This window comes from Theobroma umbraticum, unplaced genomic scaffold (genome assembly GCF_002168275.2).
Source record: "Theobroma umbraticum cultivar Fairchild unplaced genomic scaffold, ASM216827v3 scaffold_30.0, whole genome shotgun sequence".
In the NCBI taxonomy this organism is placed as follows: Eukaryota; Viridiplantae; Streptophyta; class Magnoliopsida; order Malvales; family Malvaceae; genus Theobroma; species Theobroma umbraticum.
In genome coordinates, this window is record NW_018397254.1 from 99,537 (window position 1) to 127,405 (window position 27,869).

The 27,869-nt window shown below is 39.8% G+C and overlaps 8 protein-coding genes across 11 annotated transcripts; 3 read left to right on the forward strand and 5 right to left on the reverse strand.

Moving 5' to 3' along the window:
- Window positions 1-6: 6 nt before the first annotated feature.
- LOC110418131 (putrescine-binding periplasmic protein-like protein) lies at window positions 7-4,004 on the reverse strand. Its single transcript, XM_021430768.1, has 6 exons — window positions 3,503-4,004; window positions 2,995-3,392; window positions 2,778-2,912; window positions 1,777-1,959; window positions 857-1,018; window positions 7-535 (listed from the first exon to the last, which is right to left on the reverse strand). The coding sequence occupies exons 1-6, from the start codon at window positions 3,813-3,815 to the stop codon at window positions 128-130; spliced, it is 1,599 nt and encodes a 532-aa protein (XP_021286443.1). The 5' UTR covers window positions 3,816-4,004; the 3' UTR covers window positions 7-127.
- Window positions 4,005-4,154: 150 nt separating this feature from the next.
- LOC110418402 (SH3 domain-containing protein 1) lies at window positions 4,155-8,456 on the reverse strand. 2 transcript variants are annotated; one of them, XM_021431125.2, is made up of 7 exons: window positions 8,320-8,456; window positions 7,825-7,924; window positions 7,096-7,296; window positions 6,213-6,275; window positions 5,906-6,052; window positions 4,757-4,831; window positions 4,155-4,562 (listed from the first exon to the last, which is right to left on the reverse strand). In XM_021431125.2, the coding sequence occupies exons 3-7, from the start codon at window positions 7,231-7,233 to the stop codon at window positions 4,437-4,439; spliced, it is 549 nt and encodes a 182-aa protein (XP_021286800.2). In that variant the 5' UTR covers window positions 7,234-7,296; window positions 7,825-7,924; window positions 8,320-8,456; the 3' UTR covers window positions 4,155-4,436. The 2 variants fall into 2 exon arrangements, with proteins under 2 accessions (XP_021286800.2, XP_089639617.1); XM_089783491.1 differs by lacking the exons at window positions 7,825-7,924; window positions 8,320-8,456 and having other exon boundaries at window positions 4,752-4,831.
- Window positions 7,683-11,750, reverse strand: LOC110418580 (Eukaryotic aspartyl protease family protein). The gene is made up of 6 exons (XM_089783967.1): window positions 10,347-11,750; window positions 8,724-8,837; window positions 8,508-8,615; window positions 8,320-8,466; window positions 7,825-7,893; window positions 7,683-7,745 (listed from the first exon to the last, which is right to left on the reverse strand). Exons 1-6 carry the CDS (start codon window positions 11,748-11,750, stop codon window positions 7,683-7,685), a joined length of 1,905 nt encoding a protein of 634 aa, XP_089640093.1.
- Window positions 11,751-12,329: 579 nt separating this feature from the next.
- LOC110418183 (vitellogenin-2 protein) lies at window positions 12,330-15,205 on the reverse strand. Of its 2 annotated transcripts, XR_002445375.2 has the most exons (3): window positions 15,139-15,205; window positions 13,436-14,472; window positions 12,330-12,811 (listed from the first exon to the last, which is right to left on the reverse strand). XR_002445375.2 is itself a non-coding variant. In XM_021430840.2 (2 exons), the coding sequence occupies exon 2, from the start codon at window positions 14,210-14,212 to the stop codon at window positions 13,517-13,519; it is 696 nt and encodes a 231-aa protein (XP_021286515.1). In that variant the 5' UTR covers window positions 14,213-14,472; window positions 15,139-15,205; the 3' UTR covers window positions 12,330-13,516. The 2 variants fall into 2 exon arrangements, 1 of the variants encoding a protein (XP_021286515.1); XM_021430840.2 differs by having other exon boundaries at window positions 12,330-14,472.
- Window positions 15,206-15,329: 124 nt separating this feature from the next.
- On the forward strand, window positions 15,330-17,461 carry LOC110418175 (Protein kinase superfamily protein). 2 transcript variants are annotated; one of them, XM_089784956.1, is made up of 5 exons: window positions 15,330-15,750; window positions 15,854-15,989; window positions 16,158-16,294; window positions 16,430-16,553; window positions 16,745-17,461. In XM_089784956.1, the coding sequence occupies exons 1-5, from the start codon at window positions 15,334-15,336 to the stop codon at window positions 17,185-17,187; spliced, it is 1,257 nt and encodes a 418-aa protein (XP_089641082.1). In that variant the 5' UTR covers window positions 15,330-15,333; the 3' UTR covers window positions 17,188-17,461. The 2 variants fall into 2 exon arrangements, with proteins under 2 accessions (XP_089641082.1, XP_021286501.1); XM_021430826.2 differs by having other exon boundaries at window positions 16,671-16,858.
- A 696-nt stretch (window positions 17,462-18,157) lies between these two features.
- On the forward strand, window positions 18,158-19,906 carry LOC110418158 (UDP-Glycosyltransferase superfamily protein). The gene is given in 4 exon segments (XM_021430804.2): window positions 18,158-18,363; window positions 18,365-18,508; window positions 18,510-19,528; window positions 19,531-19,906. Coding segments are annotated over 4 exon segments (1,455 nt in total). The 5' UTR covers window positions 18,158-18,256; the 3' UTR covers window positions 19,716-19,906.
- Window positions 19,907-20,056: 150 nt separating this feature from the next.
- Window positions 20,057-23,295, forward strand: LOC110418125 (RINT-1 / TIP-1 family). Its single transcript, XM_021430759.1, has 4 exons — window positions 20,057-20,435; window positions 20,538-20,636; window positions 21,119-21,234; window positions 21,314-23,295. The coding sequence occupies exons 1-4, from the start codon at window positions 20,153-20,155 to the stop codon at window positions 23,279-23,281; spliced, it is 2,466 nt and encodes an 821-aa protein (XP_021286434.1). The 5' UTR covers window positions 20,057-20,152; the 3' UTR covers window positions 23,282-23,295.
- Window positions 23,296-23,575: 280 nt separating this feature from the next.
- Window positions 23,576-27,813, reverse strand: LOC110418142 (cyclin-dependent kinase C-1-like). Its single transcript, XM_021430780.2, is given in 17 exon segments — window positions 23,576-23,860; window positions 23,863-23,924; window positions 23,927-23,962; window positions 23,965-24,028; window positions 24,030-24,183; window positions 24,185-24,370; window positions 24,464-24,534; window positions 25,142-25,199; window positions 25,456-25,595; window positions 26,010-26,127; window positions 26,254-26,374; window positions 26,470-26,542; window positions 26,632-26,741; window positions 26,832-26,861; window positions 27,022-27,112; window positions 27,205-27,286; window positions 27,437-27,813. Coding segments are annotated over 17 exon segments (1,539 nt in total). The 5' UTR covers window positions 27,547-27,813; the 3' UTR covers window positions 23,576-23,827.
- Window positions 27,814-27,869: the final 56 nt, after the last annotated feature.

Below are 27,869 nucleotides of genomic sequence, written 5' to 3' on the forward strand. Positions count from 1 at the left end.
AAGCTTCAGCTCAATCCGCTCAACTTGGACAGCCCCTCTCATCTGAGCATCTATACTATAATACTCGATTGATTTACAAATTAATTAATGCTCAAATTGGCACTCCTTCGAACTACAATACCTTAATTTAACTCAATTTCAGCCCCAAAGTTCCAATAATTGATGACATGTGCCCCTTCATGTGCATGAAATCAGGGCCAGATTTGGGCATGTTATCAATGAGCCTTTGGTAATCCCGCAATGTTGCATCCGATAATGGCTCCAAGAACTCACATCTTTCCAATATTTCAGGTGGTGGCACTCCAGCAACTAGGTTTGTGTCTAGCTTTGGTTTACCCTTCGTGATCTCTTCAGGCAATTTGACAGGTACGCTCTCCAGGGCAGAGGGAGATGCACCCGCAATTACCCCTTGCCTCAAAGGAAGGGCTCTTGCAGTCTGTAAACAGAACTCCGCCCATTGATGGATTAGTGGAGATGGACCTCTGACTCGGCCCCCAATACGATCAGTTTCAAGTCTGGAAGCAGCAGGGATCACCTGCAAGGAAACAAACCTCAATATCCAAAAGATGACCTGCTGGCGATTACTTTCTAATTTATTGCTATTCAGTTCTTCGTTGGCGAATGTTTCATCACAATTAACTATTCAGTTCTTTCTTTTCCCTCTCTCCCTCCCTCTCTCTCTCTCATAAAATCATTATCCACTCTCTTGTTTTAGTTCCATTTTGTTGCTTGACAGAAATCAAAGCTCTTTATATATAACACATAGATACCACTCAGAGATAACAAATTTAACCTGGGTGTAAAGTGTCGTGTTTCCAGCAAAAAACAGGAAAATGAAATGGTTCGGAAGGTATACCCATAGATCAGCCCATAAGCTAGCTCCAGACTTGGGAACAATAACTGCAACGTTTGACATTCGCTTTACAACTGGAAGAACATCACTACTCCACCCTACAGCAACCCACACATCTCCCACTGAAAATGCTCTGAGATAGTTCTCACTGTCAAATAATTGAACCTACAAAAGGCAAAAACACATATTGCTATAGAGTATAATGTGAAGCAACTAAAGCCAAGCAACAAGAAAAGGAAAAAGGAGTTCTGGTTATTCAGCTTAACTTTGAAATTCATATTTCTAAGAGGGTGAAGGGTAGAGGGGGGGAGGATTGTAGTGCCTTTTGCTTTCCAGGATATGCTGAAGCTCTCATCATTAGGATTGAACAAAAATTGAAAAATGTAGAGAGCCGTTGCACTGGACATGGTGTTCTTAAAACTAGTTCCTATACTATCTTACACCACATTTATGTGCAACAAGACAAGTCCAGTCCTTTCCACAGATTAACTTCACCTGCATTTAAATAATCAATCCTCAAAAAGTATTGTAGCTAAAATAAAGTCAAGCTACTGACGAATATGCAAAATTATCCAGCATTCGATGGACCGAACAGATTCTGGTTTGTAGAATGTATGTATTCAGCACAAGTCAATCATTTGTGCATGGAGTCACATGGGATTTAGAAATTCATGCAACAATGTGCTTCACATGTTGCAAGAAAACTCGGAGGGAGCTGGAATTTGGATTCAGATCATCAGACGAAACCTTTTCTCTTGGTATAATGGTATCTTAGAATAAGAACACAATAGTTCAGGTAACCAATACTAGTGATTTCTTTTAAGAGCCACCTCCAAAGGAACTTACCACGGCAATAATAAGATGAAATGACTCCAAAGAAGGGGAGACATGAAGAAGACATAACATCATTTCCATTTCATTACCTGTCTTGCAAGCAAGGCCAGATTATGCTGGACAGCATTCCTGCCACCAGCAACTTGCAAGTCAAAGTCTGTTGTGTTGTATGATGCCCCCATGTACTTCAAAACTGCACCAATAACCTCTCTAGGGGAATTCACCATTGAAATTCTTCCTGCAAGTTCAGGCCGCCATAGATCTGCCCAATCCTGCAATAGGGTTTTTCCTAAATGATCAATGTTAATAGGTAAATATATGTAAACAAAATACTGATATACGATGGAAACATCAGGTCATGTTTGATGATTTTTTTAAGAGTTGAGGCTAACCCAGAAAACATGTAAAGGAAGGATTGGTGTAAGGAAAGAGAGGGCCATTTCTGATGATTGTCAAGCCCATCTTCTAGCAGTGCAAGCAGAAGAATACATTCAGAATAGAGAAGGAAAAAATTGGCATTCCAGAGAGTAGACAAAGGCTATTTTTATGCAGTCATTCTAGGCAACAACCTCGAACGGAATTTAGCTGATTTGTTTATGCACTGAATCTCTAGATGGGCATAAACTCTGCAATTCATTCTTGGGACAAAACTTCAAAGAATATCAATTTAATGTCATTATGGGAAAATAACTTCAAAGAAGATCTATCTAATGTCATTATGAGAATCGCTGCACAAATCAATGAAGCAGAAGGAAATAGACAGGCGATGAAGGTTTCAATGGTCAGTAAATTGCCCAATGTTTCTCCACAAAACCAAACGAAAACTTGATTAACCTTTATGCTAGAATAGCAGAAGGGCAGATTTGAAAAGAAATGAGGATTCTTCAGTTTCTTGAGTTTCCAATTGGAGGGAAACAAGAGAGGGAAGATGAGGACGATTCTAGAAGAATAGGCCCTTTAAAAGTGGCAGGCATGCATCACAAGAAAGCACATACCGGCCTGCCAATAAAATTGCCATCTCTAACACGAGAATAAGAATCATATAGGAGCTAAAGTCATTGTTTTAATTTTACAGATAGAATAATATTACCTGTATAGGAGGCAATTTATGCTTTTGAAATTTGGTGTTCTTGTATGCTATGACCATGGTACCCCAACGATAAGGTGCAGCCCATATCTGACCTTGAGGATCAATATCCCCATTATGGTTCCTGCGTAGATAGACCTGGAACATTTCTAGATGGAATGTGAGTTGGGTTCGTTCTAACTTTTTGCATTGGATAGAGCAAATAGTGAAGTTATTTTACCTTCCATTGGTGGCCTAATTCCTTAAACCAATCCTGGTGTTCAGCAGCTGTAATGGGTTCAATAATAGCCTTTCTAATAGCATGAGGGAGCCAGGAGTCACCGAGGGTGACAATATCAGCAGCCACAGCAGATGCAGGTCCAATATTCCCTTTGGCTTTGGTAAAGGGCACGCATAGATGAGAGAATATATCTTCAAGACTAGGACGGAATTTGGTTTGTAACTTCAAGCGCCTGGATTGAGAGGATATGAAATCCTTGGGCCAGGAGGGAGGTATGGAGCCCTGAAGAGCAACGATGGAGAGAGGAACGGAAAGAGCGAAAGATTTAGACTTCCAAGTCTCAAAAGCTGCTTCCAATTTCTCATCTTCTTCTGCTGATTTGTTGTCCACTCGTTCATCTGTTGCAGATGAAGGTGAATGTATGGTACAGAAAGACACGGAAAAAGGCCCATTAATTAATCAAAAAGAGAAAACTGACATTGAGTTGGGGGAGAGAAGAAGAAGGTACCTTTTTCAAGGTGAAGTTGAAGCGAGTGGTGGGGTAGCGGCAGCGGCAGCGGCAACGGCCTAAGTTCCGAAGCGGAGGCGCAGATGCAAAGACCCAGGCCCACAAACACAAGGGTTGATGCAGAAAAGCCTAAAAGCAAGGACTTTTTATCGGGAGTGAGGGGAAGCTGGCACGAGGGTTTGACGTGACTCAGAGGAGGAAAGTTGGAGCTTTTTTTGTATATGTTTGGATTGAAGTTAGAGTTAGGGTTAGAGTTAGAGAGGTGGACATCAAAGCAGTGGCAAGAACAGCAAACAGATGCTGCTAATGCCATTATCAGCAAGCGTACCTAGGACAGCGGATAGAGGCCGATCATCATCTTTTACATCTCGGAATACCCTCTATGCCCAGTAGAAGTAACTATTTACTACAGCTACTGGCACAAGTATTCAAGTTTTCTTCCACCAGTTATTAGCCGTGCTCTTGTTTACTACCAGTAGTTTTTCTGAAGTAACTTTCAATTTTAGACCATTGACTTTGGGGATTCAGCGTTTGTGACAGAATAGGAGGAAGACGGAGTATTTGTCCCGCTTAGAATTCTGAAAAGTTGAATAATAATACTGCATGAGCTAGTCAGGAGCTGCAAACATTCTCAAGGAAAAACAGCCAAGGATTTGACCTCCAACATGATCCTTACACTCCGGTTATTTGCAATAAATTCACCTTCCCCACCTCAATTCATTATAAAGGGGTGGTCTTGACAAAACTGAATCATAAGTGTGATTATTTACCGCACAACTCACATAGCACACAAAAAGAATATACATCGCTCGCATACATATGCCATTTTCGTACCCACCCAGTAATTGGTAATTACTTACAAGGGCACTGTTGACCATAACAAAGGAGTTGGGGCATGTACAACTTTTAACACTAGTCACCATGGCTTCAACGATCAGGCTGCCGAGTTTGCTTCACTTATCTTGCTTGCTGGTGCTTTCTCTTGTCTTTCTACATAAGCAGAGGGAAACCACCCAGCCTTGCCCTTGCATTCTCCTTCAGACCATCCAGTAGGACCCACCTGGCGATATTGCAACAAAAATGATAAAGAGGAATTATTCCAAAAGACAAAGTTACAAGCATGCAGGAGAACAGGGTAAAAGACAGACTAACATAAGCACAAAATGATGTAATGCAAAACCATGTCTGATAAATAATATAATTCATTCAGTAAAACAAACAAAGAGAGATTTAACCTAGCAGTTGAAACAGTACCTGGCGAACCACAACATAATCACCAACTGCTAAGCTTAACTCCCCATCGGCTTGAGCATCAAATGGGTGCACAACCTGTTAAAACAAACAACACCACAATCATGTCCAGAATTGTAAATTTTAAAACTCCCAAAACCAAGTCAATTTTGTAAAAAATGCCAACAATGTAAGCTGGTCAGGAATACATTTGTCGGTTTTATAAACAGTATGTAAAACTCCGTAATGCTTAACATCCCACTAACAAATTTAGCACCTGGAGATTTCTTCAGAAAAATTTTACCTTGAAAAATTTCAGTTGTATGATCTCAAAAATGATTACACCCATTGAAAAATTATGTAAGAAGTCTCAATGCTGATGAATGAGACCATAGCCTCACAGACAGATTATGACTCATATGAAGTACAAACATAGGAAGACCTTCAATCAGCCTCCCGTATATTTTCACGCAATAAATAAACATGTTCTTCATCTAACAGGCACAAGTAAGAGGGGAAATAAGAGAGTCAAATAAGAGGGGAGTAGAAAAGTGGAAATCTTCTGAAAACATTGGTCTAGGTGGCAAACTAAAGTTCCAATGTAGGAAGAGGAAGTTCAAGTATCCTCAAATGTACAGGTTTCCATAGCTGCTGATCAGCAGTTCTAACTGGCTGTTTTACACCAGAGGAAAAGTTTCATGTAATTGGATATTTGCCAGGGTACTGTGGGACTGGGAATCAGATCTCTCAGAAACCAAAATGGCTAACTTCAGTCTTAAATTCAAGTTATTTCTTCATTACACAACAGATCAATATTATCTCCAGGCAGTTTTAGTTTGTTTCAAAAGTTTCTCAAAGTTTCAGTTTGTTTTAAATTCATGATATGATTACTAATAGTCATAGAATATAAAAGGAGTAAACTCATGTTTCCATATTTACTTTATTCAGAGAAGATGTAGATTTTCAAATTTAATTACGCACTGAGGTAATCATCACCATAATATCTATAAATAAAACTCTTAATGGTGAAAGACCACCTAACCCGCATAAAGCAACTTTGAAGCGATCTTTTTTGTTTACAACTTTTTTTTTTCCGTTCTTTTTCATTTCATTTTCTCAAAAGTGGAGTACGTTGGAGAGAATTTCATTTCTTGAAGAGTGCAAAAGCCTAACCTTTGCTATGAAATATACATCGCTTTGATTGGTTATCTGAGCCTTAGATCCATTTGAACAAGTGTGATCATCTGCAAGGGCAACATTCACCTCTCTCTGCAAAGTCACTGAGTTCAATGACTCATTCGACTGCTCCTCCAGAATCATCTATCCAGCAGTAAACTTTGATCATAACCTTTCGGATATATGCAAGAAATAAGTGAAAAATAATGGCACTTTGGCACCCATCAAATTCCATGTACTGATGGGGATACCTATAGATGTCATATGAGAAGAATTTCAGAGCCAAGGGTGAATAAGTACAAACCTCAGCATATAGCTTTTCCAAAATAGCAAGAATACGTCGATGATAAGATTTTTCAGCATCAACCTGCAAAATGATTCTGGTGAGGTCCAGGGACCTGAGCATTACAAGTGGGGGTAATGAACATTGAAATGTGACCCTACTCAAGAACAAATTGAATATGTAAGATATCTCAAAAACAAATAAATTGAGTACATCAGTTATCTCAAAAATAAGTCTTAAACATCAGATTGACACTAGCAATGCCCCCACGATGCAGCCATGAAAGAAGAAACTTTGCTACTTCCATATGTGTTTTTTTTTTTTTTTTTTTTTTTCAGTCAATGGAAGCAAAGCCAAAAGAAAAAGACTCTTAAAACCTTCAGCAATGTCACCAAGTTACAGGTGCAGAAAAGTTACATTTTGCCTTTCCTGCACCTTAGGTAAGTATGTCCCTTCATAAAGTTAAGATTACTGTAGGGGTTTGTAGGAGTTAGGTCGATTTCCTCTTAGTCCAAGTTGCTTATTACTTGCTTAAAAGTTAGTTTCCTATTAGGAATCTCAGTCATTGAAGTCTTAATATGAGTTTTTCACCTGGACCCACTATAGTCTCATCTTCCTCTGACTAGAATTGTTTTGGTTTGAAGTATGAGTCAAAGAAAGCAGCTACATAATTGCTAACCTAGACTTAGGACTAGCAACGTACATTCAAATGGAATCCTCAAAGGATGAGGATTTTTTTGCATAGATAACAGTTGCAAAACTTCATTCAGTTGAAGTTATCAATCTTATGTTTGCTGTAAACATGGTACTAATGATAACCAGAAAAGTCGTATCGTTTGCGAACAAAGGAAAAGCAGCTTATTACAGGCATTGCAAAAAAAGATTAAAATAAAAGTAGCAATACCATAGCAAGAAGCTGCTGAAAAGTAATCTTTTGCTGCTGATCCTCAACCGATAACATGGCAGCAGTTGCTTCTCTTCCTAGTACCATCATTGAGGCTTTAAGTTCAGTCAATCTTGCTTCTGCTTGTTTAAGCTTCATGTAGCTTTCTGCAGATATATCAGATTCCCTGGTCTTTGATGTCCGCCTTAATACATCTGCTGCCTGTTTGTGAAAAAATTGGCTGAGAATGAATATATATATATATATATATATATAAAAGAAACTACTATAAAATGGAAAGATATAATAAGTTATGATGAAATTTTGAGAAGGTTATACACTTAAGAGTCAATAAAGTATTTGATTCTTTCCACATTTATGTGTTTAAAAACCTCCTGCTTTATGTGTCTCTTGTTATTGTATTTTTTTGGCTTGAGATAGACAGGAGGTACAAGCACAGTTTTGGTTGACACCACACACAAAAAAAGGGAAAAAACAATTTGATTATCCTGTCAGTGAGCACATCAATTTGTTTTAGTTAACTAAATTAAACTACTATTAATGAACTAGCTGGGCCATGCAATTATAAGAAGGTCAAGAGATTACAGTTAGACTGCAGGCGAAGAAGACCATGCCAAATTTCTGATATTTGACCTTTTCTGGTCAATGATCTGACCAACCAGAATTCCAACAGTATAGAACTTTAACAGTCCAAATTGGTCTACTCCAAATTTTAAAATATTGAAAAACCTGAGCTTCAACCTCTTGGCGGAGTCTGTCATAACGGTGGGTCAAGTGCCGAGCATCTCCCAGGAGCACCTGTAATTAATGCCCGTAATGGCTCAGAAACCTACATATTTGAAACCTGTAACACAATTAGAAACAGAAGGAAAAAGAAAAAGAAAAATCCCAAGCTAAGAAATAGCAGAAATTATCTAAATTTCCAACTGTATTTTCATGACGATACCAATGTTCTTTCCATTTGTATTTATCTCAAGTTAGTGGGGAAGAAAAACAGGTCACATTGTATGTTAAGTCCATCAAACCACAGTCCATAATATAGCAACTCATTGATTTGGTGTAGGAAATGTAAAAGCACAGGTATGCAACCCAGATGATCAGGGCACATTGGAACCAAACAAACATTTTCATTACAATAATGGACAAATTGCCTAAGGGAGAGCATTTCAGGTGCAAATAACCTATAAAGAAGTCCTGAGTATCCATAAATATGAAAGAAATTACCTGTTCACCAAGGATCCCAAGCAAGGTCTCCCTTTCATCTTCCATCAATTTATGTGACTTACCAAACTGAAGGGCAGCTCTTGCAAGAGAAGAATCAGTGGTGACTCTCAGCTCCGTATTTGCAACAATCATCAGCCAACTTCCTAGCTAAAATATTCAATGTGAAACACCATAAATCAGCCTCATACAGGAGTCCAAATGCAGTAAAAGATCCAACCATACTTGCCTATTTCTAGCAGCTTTGAGCTTGTTGCAATAAAACCTTCTATGCCACGGACAATATTCCGCTGCAAATGCTGCAAGCAAAAAATAGAAGTGTAAGCATCCCATAAATTATTCAGAAGTTAAAAATTAAACCATCTTGTTGGCCCTATGAGTGCTTGAAAAAGGACTAGAGAATGCACCTTAGCTGCCTTTGTAGAAATGTATAAATCTTGCAGCTTTTGATGACATTGAAGCTCAGCTTCATCGACTGTTATGTCTTCATTACTAAAATGGCCAAGATGCCGAAGTACTGCCTACAAAAAGAGAAGATTTGAACAGTAAATGGGGAAAAATACCTTAGTCCAAAATGGATGAAACCACTAGGCAGTTATATAATAAATTTATATAAAAAATCATGTGCTATCAGTAATGATAAGCAGGTAACAAAAGAATGGTAGATAAAATTTTACATTTCTAACACTGTATATTATGTGAAAAATACCTTCGACATCCAAAAGTTCGTTAAGTCAACTTGAATTGATACAAGGTATATAAATAGATAGATGTCATAAAATTCACGATTAAAGATAAATAAACTCTAAGGTTCTCATGTTTGTTATATTTGCTCAAAATAAAAAAAGAAAAAGAAAAAGAAAGATTGGGTGGAGTCCCTTGGATGTGTATACTATGGACAGTGTCGTCATCAGGGCGGTATAAGTTGTATGCTTTTACTGGGTTTAGAAGAGAAGAAAAGGAAAACAGTAATATCAGAAATCTATGAATTCCTGATAGGAGGTCGCAAATAGCAATGGCTAAGACATGAAAATTGGAAAAGCATAGTGGTAGTGTGTTTGTTTTTATCAGTAAAAAGTCTAAACCTGAAACATTTCTGCATTTTCACAAATTGGATTCAAGAAATAAGAAACAATCGCAAACAATTGGAAGTTCAACAGAAATGCAATAAAAAAGGGTGGGTATAAAGAGTAGAGAGGTAAAATCGAAAGAAAATACCAAACAGGAAAGCAAAAGCAGAAGCAGAGAGAATTGGATAGGATATGATAAAAAGGGAGAAGAACCCACTTGCTGTTGCTTGGCAACTTGCTCTCTGAGCTTGGTAGCTTGCTTCTTGATAGTTCCATGTCTAACAGTAACAAATGGTTGAGCAACAGTGGTGCTGATGCAGTGATGCCTGATGAAGAATAAATGAATGCCGAGAATCGACGCCCAACAGCACAGAAAATAGAGACAGTAGATCTTCAGAAAGAGAGCTTGGCTTTCGGGTAACAGAAAGAGAGAGAATCAAAGGGAAAAAAGGACAAAGACAGAGAGATTAAGAAAAAGTTAGGCCGTTTGGGAGGAAAGTGTCGGGGTATTTATTTTTTCTTTTAAAGTGGGCGATTTTTGTTCCACTTTCACTTGCCACTTCGTACAGGCAGTTTAGTAGTCACTAGTTACTTCACTTGAGACGGTTGGGTAGTTTAGGTAAAAATCTAATCCAATGGCCTAACACGGTTCTGTTTTTTAGACTACATTGTACTAGTATCAAGCACCACTGCTCCACTTGTCCTAGATATACCCTTTTTCTCATTTTTAATGTATCAGTCCATTTTACACTATCTCCTACTTTTCTTTATTTCTTTTCTCTTGGCTTCAAATTATGTGTCCAAACTCTCTGATCATAAGCATGTGAAAAATTTAAGAATATTTAGGAAAAAATGTCAATCGACCACTTTCTCAACCTTCACGTATGGGATTGAACAAGGGAATTCTGATATATGGATTGTATATTCATATTATTATCACATCACATATAAATCTATAACCAATTGCAACTGCCAATTTAATAACTTATCACATGAAAGGCTTGTGCAGTCAGTTGGCGTGAAGGAGACGGTTCTCTCTTCAAGGTCGTAGCTGACCAAGAAATCCATCTGAGACAGGTTCCCAAAAATGGCTATGTCATTGGATGGTACGATGGTGAAGCACACCATGTCTTCCTGCACTTGGGCGAACGTATTCCATGGCTGCAACTTCACGTCCGCACCACTAAAATGAAACGTTATTACGGGAAGATCTATGTCCTTAGCGCCCTTAAAACAAGGGCTGAGAAGGCCCTTGGGGTCACTCACTCGTTTGGCCTCAATTGCTTCCTCCAAGGCGGATTCAAGACTGTTATAGAACTCTGACTCCAGGAATGTCAATGTTGTCCCAGAGTCGACGATGATGTTGCCTAATTTCTCTGTTGGTGATGCAGATGATCCACCATAGGCCAACCTTTTGTCTCCAACACTGATAGCCTCTAACGTTACGAAGTAATACGTTGAGGGGTTTTTGTCAACTAAGGGAGTTGAAACAGCAGCAGCATCCGATTCCGTTGCAGAACCAAATATTATTCTGCTTGACGCACACGGCTCCTCTGCATATGCAGTGGGAGCCAGACAGTAGGAAAACTTCCCACGGATTGATTTATCCAATTGTTTGACTAGAGAAACGGGACCTCCACCAAGGCCAACGATACCAGAACCTACATCATCGAATGTGCCACCGTTGTTGTGTCCACAGCCGAACACAAGGTTTCGAAAGGAAAGTACTGGACTACTGCGAGTAGAGACGCCGATGGTGAACTTTTCAAGAGCAACGTTTCCTTTGGTGAAGGAGCGGTCTCCATAGGAATAGCTGTATTTACAAGCGTTCTGCTGATCGCAGACTCTTTCAGAGCTATCCAATGCATTGCAGGAATTAGACCCGCAAGGAAGGTTCTTGTACGTGGAGGACTTTCTGGGATCAAAGAGAGGAGGCTTTTGCTCATAACATTGTTCACAGGGCTTACACTGCACCCAGGTGAGATCGCTGCCAGTATCAGCTATTCCAAGCACCGAAACTGGTGGGGTTCCGATGGAAAATTTCATGAAATATTCTCCACCGCTTGACACCGTATCCGACTGGAGTGCATTGGAAGTATAATTATTACTACTTTCGGAATTTGGCCTGAAACGATTAATGCGAGAGATAGAGCGATTGTAAGCATTGTACAAGCGATCAAATCGGGTTTCAAGAGGGTTGTAAAGCGGGGAGATTGGGGAGTCACGGTGTATCAGGTCCACACTAAAGCTGCTAGGCATTGCTTTTGCAACTGAAAACACCAACAACTGATGAGTTAAGCATATGCACATTACTGAAACAACAGCAGCAGAGAAGAGTGAACAGGCTCTGAAAGTTGAGGCCATGGTTTCAAGTTTGGAGAGATGAAACTGATACGAGCTAGCAAGGTGTATAAGGTGGCAGAAATATTTATAACAGAATGAGAATGGGGCGAAGGAAGATTAAAAAGTGAGCTGAAACGAATTAGGGAATAATGCGGAAGGTCAGTGGGAACACTAATAGTGACTTTGGTGTATTCAATCCATCATCAATTAGTGTAGGTTATATTGTTTACACCTGCAGCCGTTAACGTAAGAAGTTAATCTGTTGTTCATTTAACTTGTCAAAATGATTTAGATTCGACAATTCTACTAGTATTGATAGGTTATATACAATTTAAGGGGCTGGTAAAATTATACACAAAAAAGAAGGGAGCATATCTGATCCTAACAATTATAATTGCAATATAATTAACCAATCATAATTCATCTCTTTGGAAGGTTTTATCTTAATTTGTATTTAATTATCATATATGGACGGCACAAATTCTGGTAACCGCCCCTATATATCTTCCATCTGAGCAATACTATTCTATTATTTGCCCAAATTGCTTAAGGAGCCGAAAGGGGAAAGGAAAGCCATGTTGTTCCATTATTAGCAACAAATTTAACTACAAAAGACAACTGACTTTGCTATTATTGCATGCCAAAATAAAATAATTGTCACACATACTTCTTAGAGGCTAATTAACTCAGCCTACTCAAAGCAATCTATGCTATAAACTACTTTCGCTTTTCAAGCAATCTATGCATTTTCTCTAGGGAACACCAAGACAACAAAGACTATATAGCATCCTATCCAATCTTCCTTTCTCTTTTTTGGGGAATTATCTAGCATCTATATCTATTCATCTCACAGGTAACAAATTGCAACAGCAGATTTCCTGCTTGGTCACGCCACCGGCAATTGCCAGAGCAAATACTTGATTGAAACTTGATGCGAAAGTCAGCCTTGTCCATTTGTTGGATAGCTATCTGAAATGACTCTTGCAGGTGACAACCAGAGGGCTGGGAGAAGCCATATCCATGAGTTTTCACTTTTCCAACGTTTGGGTAATCGTTGATTATTTCATCAGTTGAAAATTTATCTACAAAAAAGTACACAAGGTTTAGCATCAAGGGTTAGATATGATATGCCACATACCATTTACCTTAATAGTACATCCAACCCATGTTAATTTTAAGGCCACATCCCCAAAGGACCTAATTAATATGCTAAGCTCAAATATAATGCCGTTGCTTATGGATAGTCTATGCTTAAAAGCATTTATAAATGTAAAGGATGATAAAAAAAAAAAAAAAGGGAGGGGGAAAAAGGTGAAGAGGAGGCTTGACCAAAATAAGTGGTTCGCCACTCAGGAAAATTTAATTGATCTCAGCTGATCTAATGCCTAAGTAGCCTTCAAAGACATACAGGATATGATTAGACAATGTGGTTTCCACCATGAAGTAGAATGTGGACCTTTGGCACCTTGCATACTTGACAGCCATCACCATCTCACCAAACCATGGCTTATCGAAAGAATGCTTATTGAAGTAGTATAACAATTTACAAAAATCTTAGTATAGCAATTAGCATGTAACAGAAAAAGATGACAGAGTATAACATGAGCTAACATCATTAGAATAACTAGAGATACCTAAACAAGTGTATGATTGGAGTAGCAAGAAGAGAATATGAAAAATAAACTCAATCTATTGGTGCATGATACCTTTGGATTCCAGTCCCCCCTTTGCCCATATTAAAATGAAAAATACACTTATCCAGAGAAAAATGAAAATGAAAAGTATAGTCATTTTGCAGGCTCATCATCACTGTGACTAAGCTCATCTTCAGTGCCAGGAAAGGTCATCCTTGCGGATGCTTGCTTTGCCCAATTAACTATCTTTTCTGCCTCCCGGCTAATCTTGTCTTGCTCCTTGATTGCGTTGTTGAGCATCCTTTGCTGTTCTTTGACTGAAAAAGTAGTCAAATTGGACAGGAATTCATCAGAATCAAGGGCGGTACCCAGCACCCTATTTTCCTTGTTTTTCTTAGAAATCTTTTTGCGAGAACACCAAAAGCACCCAGCTTTTTGGGGTGGAGAAGAATCCAGAGGCAAAGGAGAAGGAAATGAGCGAGAATTTGATGAAAGGTGATTTTTGGGTACTGAAGGAGAGAAGAGTGCATTTTGGGGGCTGGAATCTGAAATAAAGGGAGGTGAAGAGGGTGTCCGCTTGGGTTTGAAAGAGTATTTCCGTTGTGGGCTATCATGGGAATCAGAGTGGCAATCCTTGTCTGGACTTCGATGAGTTGTGAGGGTTATAGGCACAGGACAGGATTTGAGTCGGCGGAATCGGGAGTCCAAATCGGACGGAAGGACGGAGTGGGTGAAAGCAGAGCAGTTGATAGCAGAGAGCTGCTCCAGAACGCACAGGTCTTGTGCTTGGGAGATGACTTCTTCTACAGCCGACTCATCTGTATCAGATAAGAAACCAAAATCTGCCATTATATTCGAGGAAGAAGGAGCCTGCCTGCAGGTGGAATCAACCACTGGGCAACTGTGTATCAAAAAAGAAGAAAGGAACACAGGGCAACGGTGCAGGGAGAGACCTTACGCGCAAGGAGGTAACGGCTAATTGTGGGCTGGCTAGGGGTGCTGGGACCCAGAACTTGGGATCTTTTTGACCATCTGCAGGAGCTGGGCTGCTAAGAACCCAGCCCTCGAAAGGGCCACTGGTGGCGTGGGTTCTTCCGCGCAAAGTTTTCCTGTTACGTACTTGTTAGCAAGAGCATTTTTCTTTTCCGTCCTAATCATTGATTTACTTTTAATAAATACTATCTAAAACATAAGTTTCCTTTTCATTTTCTTAACTAAAATAATAATAGCTTTGGATAATTAGTGGATCCTGAAGCTTCCTAAGTGAACTTTATATTTCTTGTAATTGTATGATTTATGCCTAAAAAATAGAAAACAAATAATCCCAGTTACTCTAATCAAAAGGAAAAAACAGATAAAATTAAATTAATGTGAGAGGGAGAAAAGACAAACGGTGATCCTCTCCAAGGTAATTAAAGAAAGCCAAAAAGCCAAAGACTGAAGACACTAGTATAAACTAAAAGCATGTGTTTTGGTAATCGGTTGTTGAAAAATGAAATGGAGTAGCTAGCTAGGATTAGGACAAAGGGGTAATATAATTGCACACATCATTCTCAACTGCTCTGCTTCTCCTTTGAAGAAAACATATTACAATTGCTGCTCTCATCACTCTTGCACAGAATGCTTTTCTTTACACTATACAGTGAGTCCAAAGAGCAAATTGCTGTTCCCATTCATTTTAAGAGCTAATTAACTACTTGGAACTCACAGCATAGAGACACTACGTAGCTGACAAATCAAAGAACGAATCAAGCAAAGAAAAAGGGAAACTGTACCATTTGGTAGAGTTGTTAGAGCAGTTGAAGAAAGAATGTGCCTGAGCAGTTGAAGAAAGAATGTGCCTGTCTAGCCTTCTATTAGATAACAAACTGATGAATTCTTTCTTTATATTATATATGATGTCTAGTAGCCTATAATCCATTATCAACACCCACAATCTCATCTCCTCCTCTTGGTTTGTCTTGGTAATCATGACTGACTCCTCCAAGCCTTGGAGACCATTCGCTGCAAATTGTTGTTCAGCTGATGACCAAACAATTTTTGCCAATTTCAGCCGTTGCAGGCCATCCAGATCTGACTTCTCCAAGAACATTGCTCCATTACCATCGTTTCGACGATTGTCCTACTCTGATCTTAGTCGTTCATCGTCCACGCGCATCACCGAGGATCTTGCACAATCCTTTGGGCCTGATTTGTACGATTTCCAGCTAAGCGAGCTGCGGGCAATAACCCAGAATTTTTCGAGCAATTATCTGTTAGGAGAAGGTGGGTTCGGGACTGTGCATAAAGGCTACGTGGATCACAATTTTAGGCAGGGTTTGAAGGCTCAAGCTGTAGCTGTCAAGCTGTTGGACATTGAAGGCCTCCAAGGACACCGTGAATGGCTTGTAAGCAAACATATATACCCCTTTTCTTTTTCTTTTTTTTTGGTTGGTAATTGCTAAAGCAATTGAGTGATGGCTTAACATAGCTAGAAATATTCTTGTGCAGGCAGAAGTAATATTCTTGGGGCAGCTTCGGCATCCACACTTGGTCAAATTGCTTGGCTATTGCTGTGAGGAAGAACAACGTCTTCTTGTGTATGAGTTCATGCCCAGAGGCAGTTTGGAGAATCATTTGTTCAAAAGTTAGTTTTACTAATTAAACTAAAGCAGCCTTAATTATCAGACGAGTTTGAACTCAATTATATATATATATAAGTAATTCTCAGGCTATAAACAGGCCCTAATGAAAGTACCACTTTGTTGAAATTAAGTCTCGAATCTCATTTTAAAATGTTAAACTTGATTTGCAGGGATCTCAACATCATTGCCTTGGGGCATCAGACTGAAGATTGCCATTGGAGCCGCAAAAGGGCTTGCATTCCTGCATGGGGCTGAGAATCCTGTCATATATCGTGACTTCAAAACTTCCAATATCTTGGTTGATTCTGTGTGTACTTTTGTAGTGTGTTATATAATTACTCTTTCTAATTTGTCAATCACAAAGCTCTATGCATATACATATATGCAAGACTACCATTTGCTTTGATTGCTCTTAATTAATTTGGTGTATTAAATATGTCAGGATTTTTCAGCAAAATTATCGGATTTTGGACTGGCCAAGATGGGGCCTGAGGGCTCAAACACGCACGTCACAACTCGCGTTATGGGCACCTATGGTTATGCCGCCCCAGAATATGTATCAACAGGTATATATTATATATATATTATACATAGTTATGATAAAGAGCAAATGCAAGGAATGAAAGGACAAGAAAATTCCATTTTTGGAATTAATGTTTTCAACGATTTTAATAATATTCCAGCACAGTATAATCAGTTTCCAGCCGGTGGACAGGAACTGATGACAGACACTATTCCATGAATAAATTATATTCAGGTCACTTGACGACGAAGAGTGACGTTTACAGCTTTGGAGTGGTACTATTAGAATTGCTTACAGGGAGAAGATCAGTGGAGAAGTCAAGGTCTAAGAACGAGCAAATCCTTGTCGATTGGGCTAAGCCTTACTTGAGTAGCAGTCGGAGGCTGCGCTATATAATGGACCCAAGACTCAGCGGGCAGTATTCCTTTAAAGGAGCAAAAGAGATGGCTCTTCTGGCATTACAATGCATTAGTTTGAACGCTAAAGACAGGCCAAGGATGCCAGCCATTGTTCAAACTCTGGAAGCCCTGCAACAGTATAAGGACATGGCGGTCTCCTGCGGTCAATGGCCTGTATCTGTGTCACCAAAATCCACTAAAACTAATGGACCTAAATTCAGGGGAGCACAAGGTAGAGGTAAGCTGACTGCAACTACTCCAAATCGGAAGGCCGCATGATTCCAAGTTTGGAACCTACTTGAGTGTAAATTATTAGTATATATAATAGAATATATTTGAGCATAAATTGTGGGGTAATGAATGACATCTGGGCCACGCACAGGCGCAGCACAGGGTATGAGTCAAAATTGATGGAAATTAAGCTAAACTTTGTTGGACAGGACCTAATTAGGATTCAGGCATCATTCTAAGGATACCTTGTCGGCATTCAAAATCAAGGGGTGGTGGATCATGAGTTGAACTGCATGCCGGCATCTGGCTTGCAGCTTTTACTTTTGTGCATAGACAGGAATTGAGGTTGTGAAGGTGCTTTAAGCCTAAGCCATTTTGCAGCATTTTAATCCCTAAGTCTAACCTCGGGTGTGCGGTTTGGCAGTGTCAATATTGACATGCGAGCGTCGGCTTCAAACTAATGACGACGAACCACAACATCCGCTTCACTTTAGACTTTTTTCAGACGCTGGTTTTGACCCCGTTGGCTTCTATATTAAATATATTAAATAAATCGAAGCCCATAATATTTAAAATTTTCATGGTTTCTTACCTTCCTCATTGAATTTCGACTTAATAAAATGTGCTGGCAGGTGAGTGCGTATCAGAAGAAGCAAAAAAGAGAATTGTTGGCCAGCTTTTTTGTGAGTGCACATGGTATGGTGATGGTATTCTATGTAAAACAAATTCAGTAGTGCGTTAGTACTATACAGTAGACGAGTAAATCCAAATAAACAATATGTTTACAAATTCATTAATTAGGAAAATAAATTATCAATATGAAAACAAAAGTCATGGAAAATAGTAGCAGTAAAACAAGCATGCATGCATGATGGTCTGCCTTTTTACTTTCTGTTTAGAGGAGGCGTGAGAAACGCACTAAAACCTTTAAAAAAGTAAACCCCAAATCCAATGCATTTGCTAAGGTGCGTGCCCACCCCATTTTCCTCCCTCACTTTGCATTTGCTGCCTAGTAATTGTCCCATTCTATGAATCTATGAAGCAAAAACACCCCTCTCTCTAACCTTGCATCACATCACAATCCCCCCAATAGGAAGAAAAAGAAAAGAAGAAAGAAATGGCCTTCTACAGCAAACCCAAGAAGCCCCATCTCATCTCTTTCCACTCCAATCTCAATCTGTGCACGACTCTTTTCTTCCTACTTGTCTTCACCGTTCCTCTTGTTTCTCCTCCACACCTGCACCTACTCCCTCTGCACCACTTTTGCCCCAAACAACGTCAGCTCTTGGTCAGGTGACCTTAGAAAGGCTGAATTTGCGTGGAACCGGCTTCCTTTCACCCATATTCAACCCCCGCCAATCAGACTCAGATCGCTGTTTTCTCCCGAAAATGCCTATCGGCACCACCCCAGGCGGCATGGAGCGCCATGCCTACACCTTGCACACCGCTCTAGCTCGCCGTGGTCACCAAGTTCATGTATTTACATCCCCTGTTGATGATGGAAAAGCTCACCCTGATACCCCGACCTCTTCTGCTAACTCCCCACGAATTCACTGCCACGAAGGTGAAGTTGGTAAGTGGCGATACAACAAGGCTTGGGAGCTCTTCAATGAAGAGAACCAGCGTGGACCATTCGACGTCATTCATTCCGAAAGCGTGGCTCTTCCTCATTGGTTGGCTCGCAATCTTAAGAATCTTGCTGTTTCATGGCATGGCATAGCCCTCGAAAGCTTACAATCAAGTATTTACCAAGATTTAACTCGTAAGCCCAATGAACCGATGTCGCCTGCTTTTAACGTGAGTTTATATGGAGTTGTCCCAAAAGTGCTTAACGAAATAAGGTTCTTCCACAACTATGCCAATCATGTTGCAATCAGTGATAGTTGCGGGGAGATGTTGAGGGATGTGTATCAGATTCCTAGGAAAAGAGTCCATGTCATCCTCAATGGTGTTGATGAAAATGGTTTTCGAAACGACTTATCCTTAGGCCGTGACTTCCGGTCGAGGATTGGTGTCCCCAGAAATGGTAGTTTGGTGCTAGGTGTAGCGGGAAGATTGGTGAAGGATAAAGGGCATCCTTTGCTTTATGACGCTTTCTCCAAGCTCATAAGAAAGCACCCTGGTGTGTATTTGCTCGTTGCTGGGTCTGGACCATGGGAGCAACGATACAAGGAATTAGGCCCTCGCGTACTAGTTTTGGGCTCTATGGCTCCATCCCAACTCAGGGCTTTTTACAATGCAATCGATATTTTTGTGAATCCAACACTCAGGCCTCAAGGGTTAGACCTCACTCTTGTGGAAGCAATGATGAGCGGAAAACCGGTCATGGCATCGAGGTTTCCAAGCATTCAAGGCAGTATTGTTGTTGATGATGAGTTGGGGTTCATGTTTCTCCCAATGTGGACTCGTTGTTGGACATTAGAGAGGGTGGTGAGGGAAGGTCCAAGAGGCTAGCGCAAAGGGGAAAGGCATCGCGGGAGTATGCAGCTTCTATGTTTACGGCAAGCAAGATGGCTCTGGCATATGAAAGATTGTTTCTTTGTATCAAAAACGACACATTTTGCGTCTATCCTTAGGATATAGTTCTATGCAGTAGTAGCGTTAGTGCATTCTTTTTTAGTTCTAGTTCTAGTAAAAATTCATAACTTTCAACCTTGCATTCATCTAAAAGAATGAGGAACAATACTGTATTTGTATGCTATCAGCAAGTATCGACTCAATAATAATGTTGGCACTTTGGTCTGAGCCCAAACAAAAGAGAAGTTGCCTAAAGTCTTAATGTATGATTTGCCTCCTTGTTGGAGTGCGATTACATTCTCTGCAACCACAAGAAGACCACACTAGTATTAGTTATTGAACTCGATGACAAAACCAATAGATTTGGGCCCCAAGCTGCGGGATTCCATTTTATATTTTTAAATTCAATTATTCCATCCAGAAATAAAGTTGGCAGGCACTGCGAATTTCTGAGAGTTGCGAAACGAGGAGAGAGAGAGAGCAGAGAGAGAGAGTCATGGAAGGCTGGCATCCCCAAAATCTAATTCTGCCGAAAGTGGGTAAGCTATGCCGGCAGCAGGCAGAGTATCTGGACCAGCATTTCAAGACCCAAAAAGATGTTTCTTCATCTTCTTCTTGTCTGTTGTCGGAATGGACCAAGCACTGCACTGATTCCGACGCTTGTCTGCTACACCTGCGCACCACTCTCATGGAACGCGCCCTTTCATGGATCTCTCGTTCTTTTCGAGCCAAAGCTTGCCTCGGCAATCTCAATCTCACTCTCTATGCTTCCTCTCCCTGTTAGCACTCTGCAGAATATGTTGCTTGATTTTGCTTTTCATTCTCCACCGTTACCTTTCTTTTCTTTTAATTACTATTATTTTGCTTATTCGGGTCTGCAGATGGGACTGCTTCTCATACGATGCAGACGATTTTCGGTGAAGAACTGCCGCAGCTCACCCTTCAACTGCGCCGAATTCACAACATCCTCCAATATCTTGGTCAGCAAATTCTGTAGCCCTTATCACAATAATTCCTTTGCAGATAGTTTAATGCTTAGTTATTCATCTTCTTAATTATCTACATAAAGTACTTAATCCTGAATTCTATGGCCTTGTTATGGAGTATGTTTCTTTATGCAAGTTTTTTCAAATGCCTAATTGTCAGGACACCAATTACGTATTAACCTCTATCTGCCTTCAAGTTAAACTGGAAAACCCTGCTGTCAATGGCAATGACTTCATACTGCTTTAGACTACGAAATCTCAGCTAATGCCAATTCTCATAATTTATTGCTTAAGAATTGAGAATACTGGATGCTGGTAAAGAACATATTCTTCTGCTATTAGAAGGAGAGCACATATTTTTCAACTCTCAGCATGCAATCCTTTCTCTGCTTCTACATACAAGGTCATGGTTTGTGTAACCTTTTCCTAACTATGCCACTAGGCCTACAGCTTAGCTTGCCCTTTTTATATTACAGAAACCGCTCTTCGCTTAGAAGCTTTGGTAGGAGATCTTGAAGATGCAGTTTTCTGTTCTGGAATTCACAGTATAGGGAAGATGTTCACAAAGCTTTCAACTTCACTGTCTTCAAAAGTAACTACTCTGTTCCTATTTTTCCCTATTATTTCAGAATGCATCTCCACCATTATATCCAGAGGTTCTTGTTATGCAGGACTTTGGACTAAAGCAAGAAAGATTACTTCAAGCCATAAAAGCCATGAATGATATTGAGGATATAGTTATCAATGTTGAGAAATCCCATCAACAATGTCACCAACTTTTACAATCAGTTGATCATAGAGTAGATAAAACTTTGTCTGTTCTTCGACCAGAAGCTCTTGCAGAACATCGTGCCCTTCTTGCTTCTTTAGGCTGGCCTCCAAAATTTCTGACGTCAAAAGTTGAGGGTGGAGGGCTTTCCAAGCTCCCAAACCCACTAGTTCTAATGCATAGAGATGAAAAGAAGTCTTATGCTCAAAGTTTTCAAGGGCTTTGTGCTCTGCAGCAACTGCAGACACGTAGAGAAGCACGAAAGTTTGAAACTTTAGATCAAAAGGAGTGTGGCTTACAGCTTTGGGCTATTGATGAACTAGTGTCTCCTATCGCAGAAAGAATGGAATATCACTTCTTGAAATGGGCTGAGCAGCCTGAGTTTATTTTTGCTCTTGTATTTAAAATTACTAGGGACTTTATAGTGGGAGTAAGTGATCTTTTGCAGCCTATGATTGATGCAGCCAGATTGTCGAGCTATAGTGCCAACGAGGCTTGGGTTTCTGCAATGGTCCATATGCTTTCCGGGTTTTTAGGAAAAAAAGTTTTTCCTGCCTTGGCTGAAAGATATAAGGAGAAAGACATGAAATTGGAAGTTATTTCATTGTGGCTTCATCTAGTTGACCTTATTGTTGGTTTCAATAAACAGATGCAGTCACTGGTAAGGTCTGAAACTTGTCTGTTGTTGCCAGATGCTGAAAGGTATGTTGGGCTTTCAAGAGGGATATCAGTATTAATACTATTTTGTGATAGACCTGATTGGCTAAAGGTTTGGGCTAAGATGGAGCTCAAGGATGGCTGGAAGAAACTAAAAGCAGTGCTGAAAGATGGAAGAGCTTGGCTAATTGATGACAAACATAGAGTTGACTTTAATGTTAGTACAGTATATAAAAATTTTTTGCTCTCTTCCAGAGAGGACCATAAAGCTCCATTGGTTGCGGAGTCTGCACTTAAAATTGCACAGGAAATGATTGATCGATGCCAAAATTTGCCTGCCATTTTGGCACGTGTCAAATTTGTTCGATCAACTGTGGCTAGATTCTTCTTGTACTTTTCTAATGTATTGCTTCTGCATTGCAAGAATGCTGAATTTTCTCCTGAAAATCCTGATGATGGGGCCTTGGTCAGAGCATGTGAATCAATTAATGCTGCTAGATATGTTGAGTCTAAGCTGCAAGAATGGAGTGATGATGTAAGTTTTTTAGAGATGAAGATTGCTGAAAATGATTCTAACATCCAGAAAAAAGACAAAGTTGTTGATGATGGTTGTTTCTTTGAAGAGGAAATAAAATTCTTGGCTGAGCTAGAGACTAACTGCCTTATGGAAATCATATCTGTTCTACTTCGTCAGTTTGAAAATCTAACTTTGGAATACAACCATAATGAGGACTACATTGATGAAGATCACAATTTGACTCCAAATAGAGATTCAGCAGCTACCGCATTGGCTGTGTCCAGTGGTTTTATTGAAGCTTTGGGTACTTTAAGGAATCAGCTTCATGTTGTTAAGATTAATCTCAATCCAAAAGACTTCTTGGACTTGTGGCGAAGCGTGGCAGATGGGCTAGATCATTTTATTTCTGGTAGCTTTTTTGCAGGTGATGTTCAGTTTTCAGGGAAGCAAACCAATCAGTTTGGAACTAATATGCAAGCATTGTTCCTTGTGTTCCAACCAATTTGTGCTCGCCCTCAAGCATTTTTCCCTTGTATTAGAGATATCCTAAAGCTGTTAACAATCAGTAAGGAAGAGGTAAAGCAGTTGCTAGCAGCTTTATCGAGTAAGAAAAGTGAAAAATGCATGCAATTTTGTGGAATTTCCCACTTATCTTTTGATCAAGTTGATAAAATTTTAAGGAATATGAAGTCTTGAGCTTGTTCTTATCGATAGAAGATAGGAATCGCTTTTTCTCTCCACCCCTACTCATTCTACTTTATGCTACTTGTCCATGATTACGAGTTAAAATGGGAATTTTACAGATGATAGGATACTTGAGTGGAGCTAATGCAAATCCCAAACAACAGTTGTTGGGCTGCAGAAGCCTGGGAGTGGGAACTGTTCTTTAGGCTCTTAACAATTGCCCTGACCAGGCACACCCAGGGTAGGACCTAAATTATCTATCACCATTCTCCTTGTGTCATTTGCAAGGGAAAACAGGAAACAGGATAAAAAGAACGAAAATCTCGGGAGATTCGAGTAATATTAAGAATGGGAGCAAAGTCAGCCATGCTGACACTTAATAATGGCAAAATCATATACTCAATAACTCAAGCTAGTCAGAGGACAAAACTAGCCAGCATTCACAAGTGCTCATCAGTCTTTTTTACGGCAATTTCCTTGGACAACAAAACAAGCTTCTTTTCTAATCATCAATACATGATACCGTGCTACTGATTACATAATTACCAAATCACAACATCACTGCTGCCAGCCATACTGTTGATTGCGGTTTCACCCATCATGTTAGAGCCACGTCCAGCTCCAGAACTACCATACGGACCACCTTGAGAGTATTTGGAGCTCCAACTCCATAACCACTACCCCCACCACCCTTGGACCAGCGCCAGGCATACTACTTGAGCCATATGGTGGGGCCCGTCCTTGGTGTGGATATTGGCCCACTGCTATAACCTCCACCGCCGCCTTGACCACCACGATTTGGGTGATTGTACCCCCCACCGGTTCCACTTGGGGGGTACCTACCAGGCCCACCTGCAGGTCCACGAGGCTTCCCATAATGGTGGCTAGGCCCTGCAGCAACTGGGGGTTGAGAACATGCATGGGTGGTTAGGTCCTGGCCGCATCTGTGCATGTGCTTGCCCAGACTGCTGAATAGGTGGAAGGCGGGTGTGAGGTTGTGGATGCTGTAGTTTCTGACGCTTTGCATTTTCTTCATGTTGTCGCTGTTGCTGCCGCTTTTTCTTCGTTTGGAACTCATGTGATGATTCATATTTTGGCAAGCTGAACCAAAGCAAAAGTGGCCAATATCCATGTGTAACAAACATCATGAAATTAATATCACCTGAAAGGGAAATCAAAGCAACGGAATATAACCTCTTTGGATCGCAAGGCAATGGGTCTGTCCAGAAATACTCAGCATCAAGTGCATCCTTGGCGGATATTCTCTACGTTTAAACAACAAAGAGAACAGAATGGTGAATTATTGACTAGAGTATAGTCAAAATCAAAATATTCATTTTTTCTTCTGGGAAAACCGGTCCAAGTCTACGAGCAAGAATATAAATGTTCTCACATGAGAACTAGTTCCTAACTTTGAAACATCTAAATCAGATAAATGCTCAAGCTTCTCTTAATCACAATTACCAAGGTTAAATAACTTTTCTTATAAAAGGATAGTCAAACTGCTATTTTCAGATTGCTATAATAAATCAATAACACAGTAAAATGTTTCAGCAAACTGATGAATATAGATTGGCTTAATTTTCTGTTCGATGGTGCATCTGGATAAGACAAGAAGTTTGATGTTAAAAAATAAAAACCTACAGCAACTTCTTTGTTTAATCCATTTAACCAACCATTTTTTATCCAAAATGCTGCATGTTTTAAAATGACTCCTAGGAGAAAACAATTCCAGTACAAATGAACCCTGAGATTAAGTCAATAGAAATATGATTTAACAGAAAAGTATCCAGTAAAGCAGAGAAAGAGTCCCATTATACATGTAGAACATAAATAAATGAATAAAAAGAAGAAAAATATATCACATGGTACCTGAGATGGATCAAGCATCAACATCCTCTCCAACAATTCCAAAGCATGACGGTCAAAACTATTGCATATATACAGATATGTCAGCCTTGAGATGTAGACAAATTTAACTATAAACACATCTTGAAGTTTAAAACATCACATTTATAGCATAAATAGACCATATGTCTATAGCTAAGTGTTCAGGCACACAGCCCTTGGGGGTGTGGAAGACCACTGGCCCAGGATTGGTTCCCAGATCCAGCCTATCTGATTATGACTCTCAGAAATTCCCCTACGGGGAAAAAAGTACTATACGACAGTGTATGTGAACTTACTGCCTAAAAACTTCTCGGAGACGTCTCTTCATTGGCCTTGTTGGCTTGAAGGTGGTATACCAAGGAATCTTAGAAACCCCAGGCCAGTTGACTTCATCTGGTGCTCCACACAGCTCGAATATCTTATTTAATTGTTCTGGCTGTAATAATTACAAGTATAGCATATCATACTGGTGTCTTGCAAGCAATTACCAGAATAAAGGTCCGTGAAATAGGAAATTGATACCTGTTCAATTGCAAATGAGTAAGCTTACACACGTTCACACATGATTTTGCTCAGAAGAGTGTGTGTGTGTGTGTGTGTGTGTGTGTGTGTCTGTGTGTGTGTGTGAGAAAGAGAGAGAGAGAGACAAAGACATTGTGCAGTAAGAACTTAATCCAAATTACCAGAAAACTTTAATAGGTATCAAAGAAGATCTCAACGATCAGTTACCAACATGATCCTACTACATGGATAAGCTATTCTAAGGCTACTTGACTCATAGGACATCACAACCTTCAATGATGTCTTATCTTTAAAAATTCAATCAATTAATCAACACAAAGCAACTCACCTCATCTTTTCCAGGAAAAATAGGCTTCCCATGCAAGAGCTCAGCAAATATACAACCAACAGACCACATATCAACTGCAGGACCATACTTTGTTGCTCCAAGAAGGAGCTCTGGAGGTCTGTGAAATTGACAAAAAAAAAGAAGTAAATGCTGCACTAGTTAAAAAATTTGAATGCATTTCTCAAGTTTCTCTTTAAATAACTTCCTAGGTGGTCAGCAAAAACCATAAAGTAATAACACATACCTGTACCATAAAGTAATAACACGATTTGTGAGATTTGCATTGTGATCATTTGAGAATGAGCGGGCAAGCCCAAAATCTGCAAGCTTGAGGTTACCCTCATTGTCTATGAGAAGATTAGAGCCTGCAGCAAAGAGCAAGCACAAGTCACTTTGGATTCATAGTCAGAGAAAAAATTATAATATTAAACATGGAAGTAGATGGCTTGCAGGTAAGAACCTTTGATATCACGGTGAAGTACTTGATTTACATGACAATAGTGAAGCCCTGTAAGAAGTTGCCTCATGTAGCACTGGAAGAAAACGTAGCATACTTAGAGGAAATAAATTTTTGACGATTGAATGAAGAGAGTATTTCTTTTTCCTATAAAATATGGAAAACCTTAATTTGGGGAACTGAAAATCTCATCCCAGGTCGATCAGCAAGGCCAGTCAAATCATGATCCATGTATTCAAAAACCATGTAAATTCCACCTTTATATTTATTACCATCTGCAATGCAAGAAGCCCGCAAAGAGGTATATGGTAGGGAAGTTAAGCGTCAGGTGATAACAGTATTATTAAGAATTTAATGACACTTGCCTGGTCTACCCTGGTCGTCCTTCTCTGGACCTACGAAAAAAAGAAATATAAAACCAGAAGATATAGAGGAAAGATGAAAGATGAAAGGAGTCAATGTAAGAGTATGTGTTAAACAAACAAAAATATTAAAAGCAGCAGGTACAATTGCAAAGATAACGCTGCGTCATTAGTAGAAAGCGAGTGCAATTACCAGGAGAAGTGACAATCTCTTTGAGCTTAATTACATTCTCATGGTGTAGCTTCTTCAGAATTTTAATTTCACGTATTGCAGTTATCGGGAACTGCGGAAAAGAAAGAAGCAGAACATAATTTTAATTTTCTTTCTTTATAAAAAAAATAAAAAGAAAAAAAGACATACTAGGCAAGACCATACTCCTTCTCTCTCATTGTCCATGCGAATTTTCTTCAAAGCAACAATTTCACCGGTCTTTATTTCCTTCGCCATGTAAACTTGACTGCAACAAAGCATACTCACTAGTAACTAAATTAAATTAAATTGGCAACAAATGGTTCTTAATGAAAGAGCAATGGCAACGCCAAAGACAGAATAGAGAAAACCCTAAATTGAAAAAAGATCATGGGGGAAAGAAACAACAAGAACGGACCCGTAGGTGCCCTCGCCAATCTGCTCGAGTTTTTCGAAACAATCCACGCTTCTGGATCCCCAACAAGGCGACTCGTTCAGATTAAGCTGCCCTGCCCCTGCTATGGCCATCTGATACTTTCGATTGATTCTTGATGATTGATGATTATTAATCACAAGGCAGCGACAGAATCTCCAATACCCCAAAGGACAAACTCCGACTCCTTCACGACGGCCACCAGCAGCAGCAGCAGGAACGAAAGCTAGAAGCAGCGCAGAGGATCTCAATTTTCTTTCATGCCACCGATTGCCAATTGCCTAAATGCCATTAACCCTGTGTTTCTTTTCTTCATTTTTTTGGTTTATGTAAACTCATGCCAAGGCCCAAAAGGCCGTCCGAAACACCTCCCTATGAAAATTAAAATCACTGCAATTACCAATTCTACCCTGCCTTT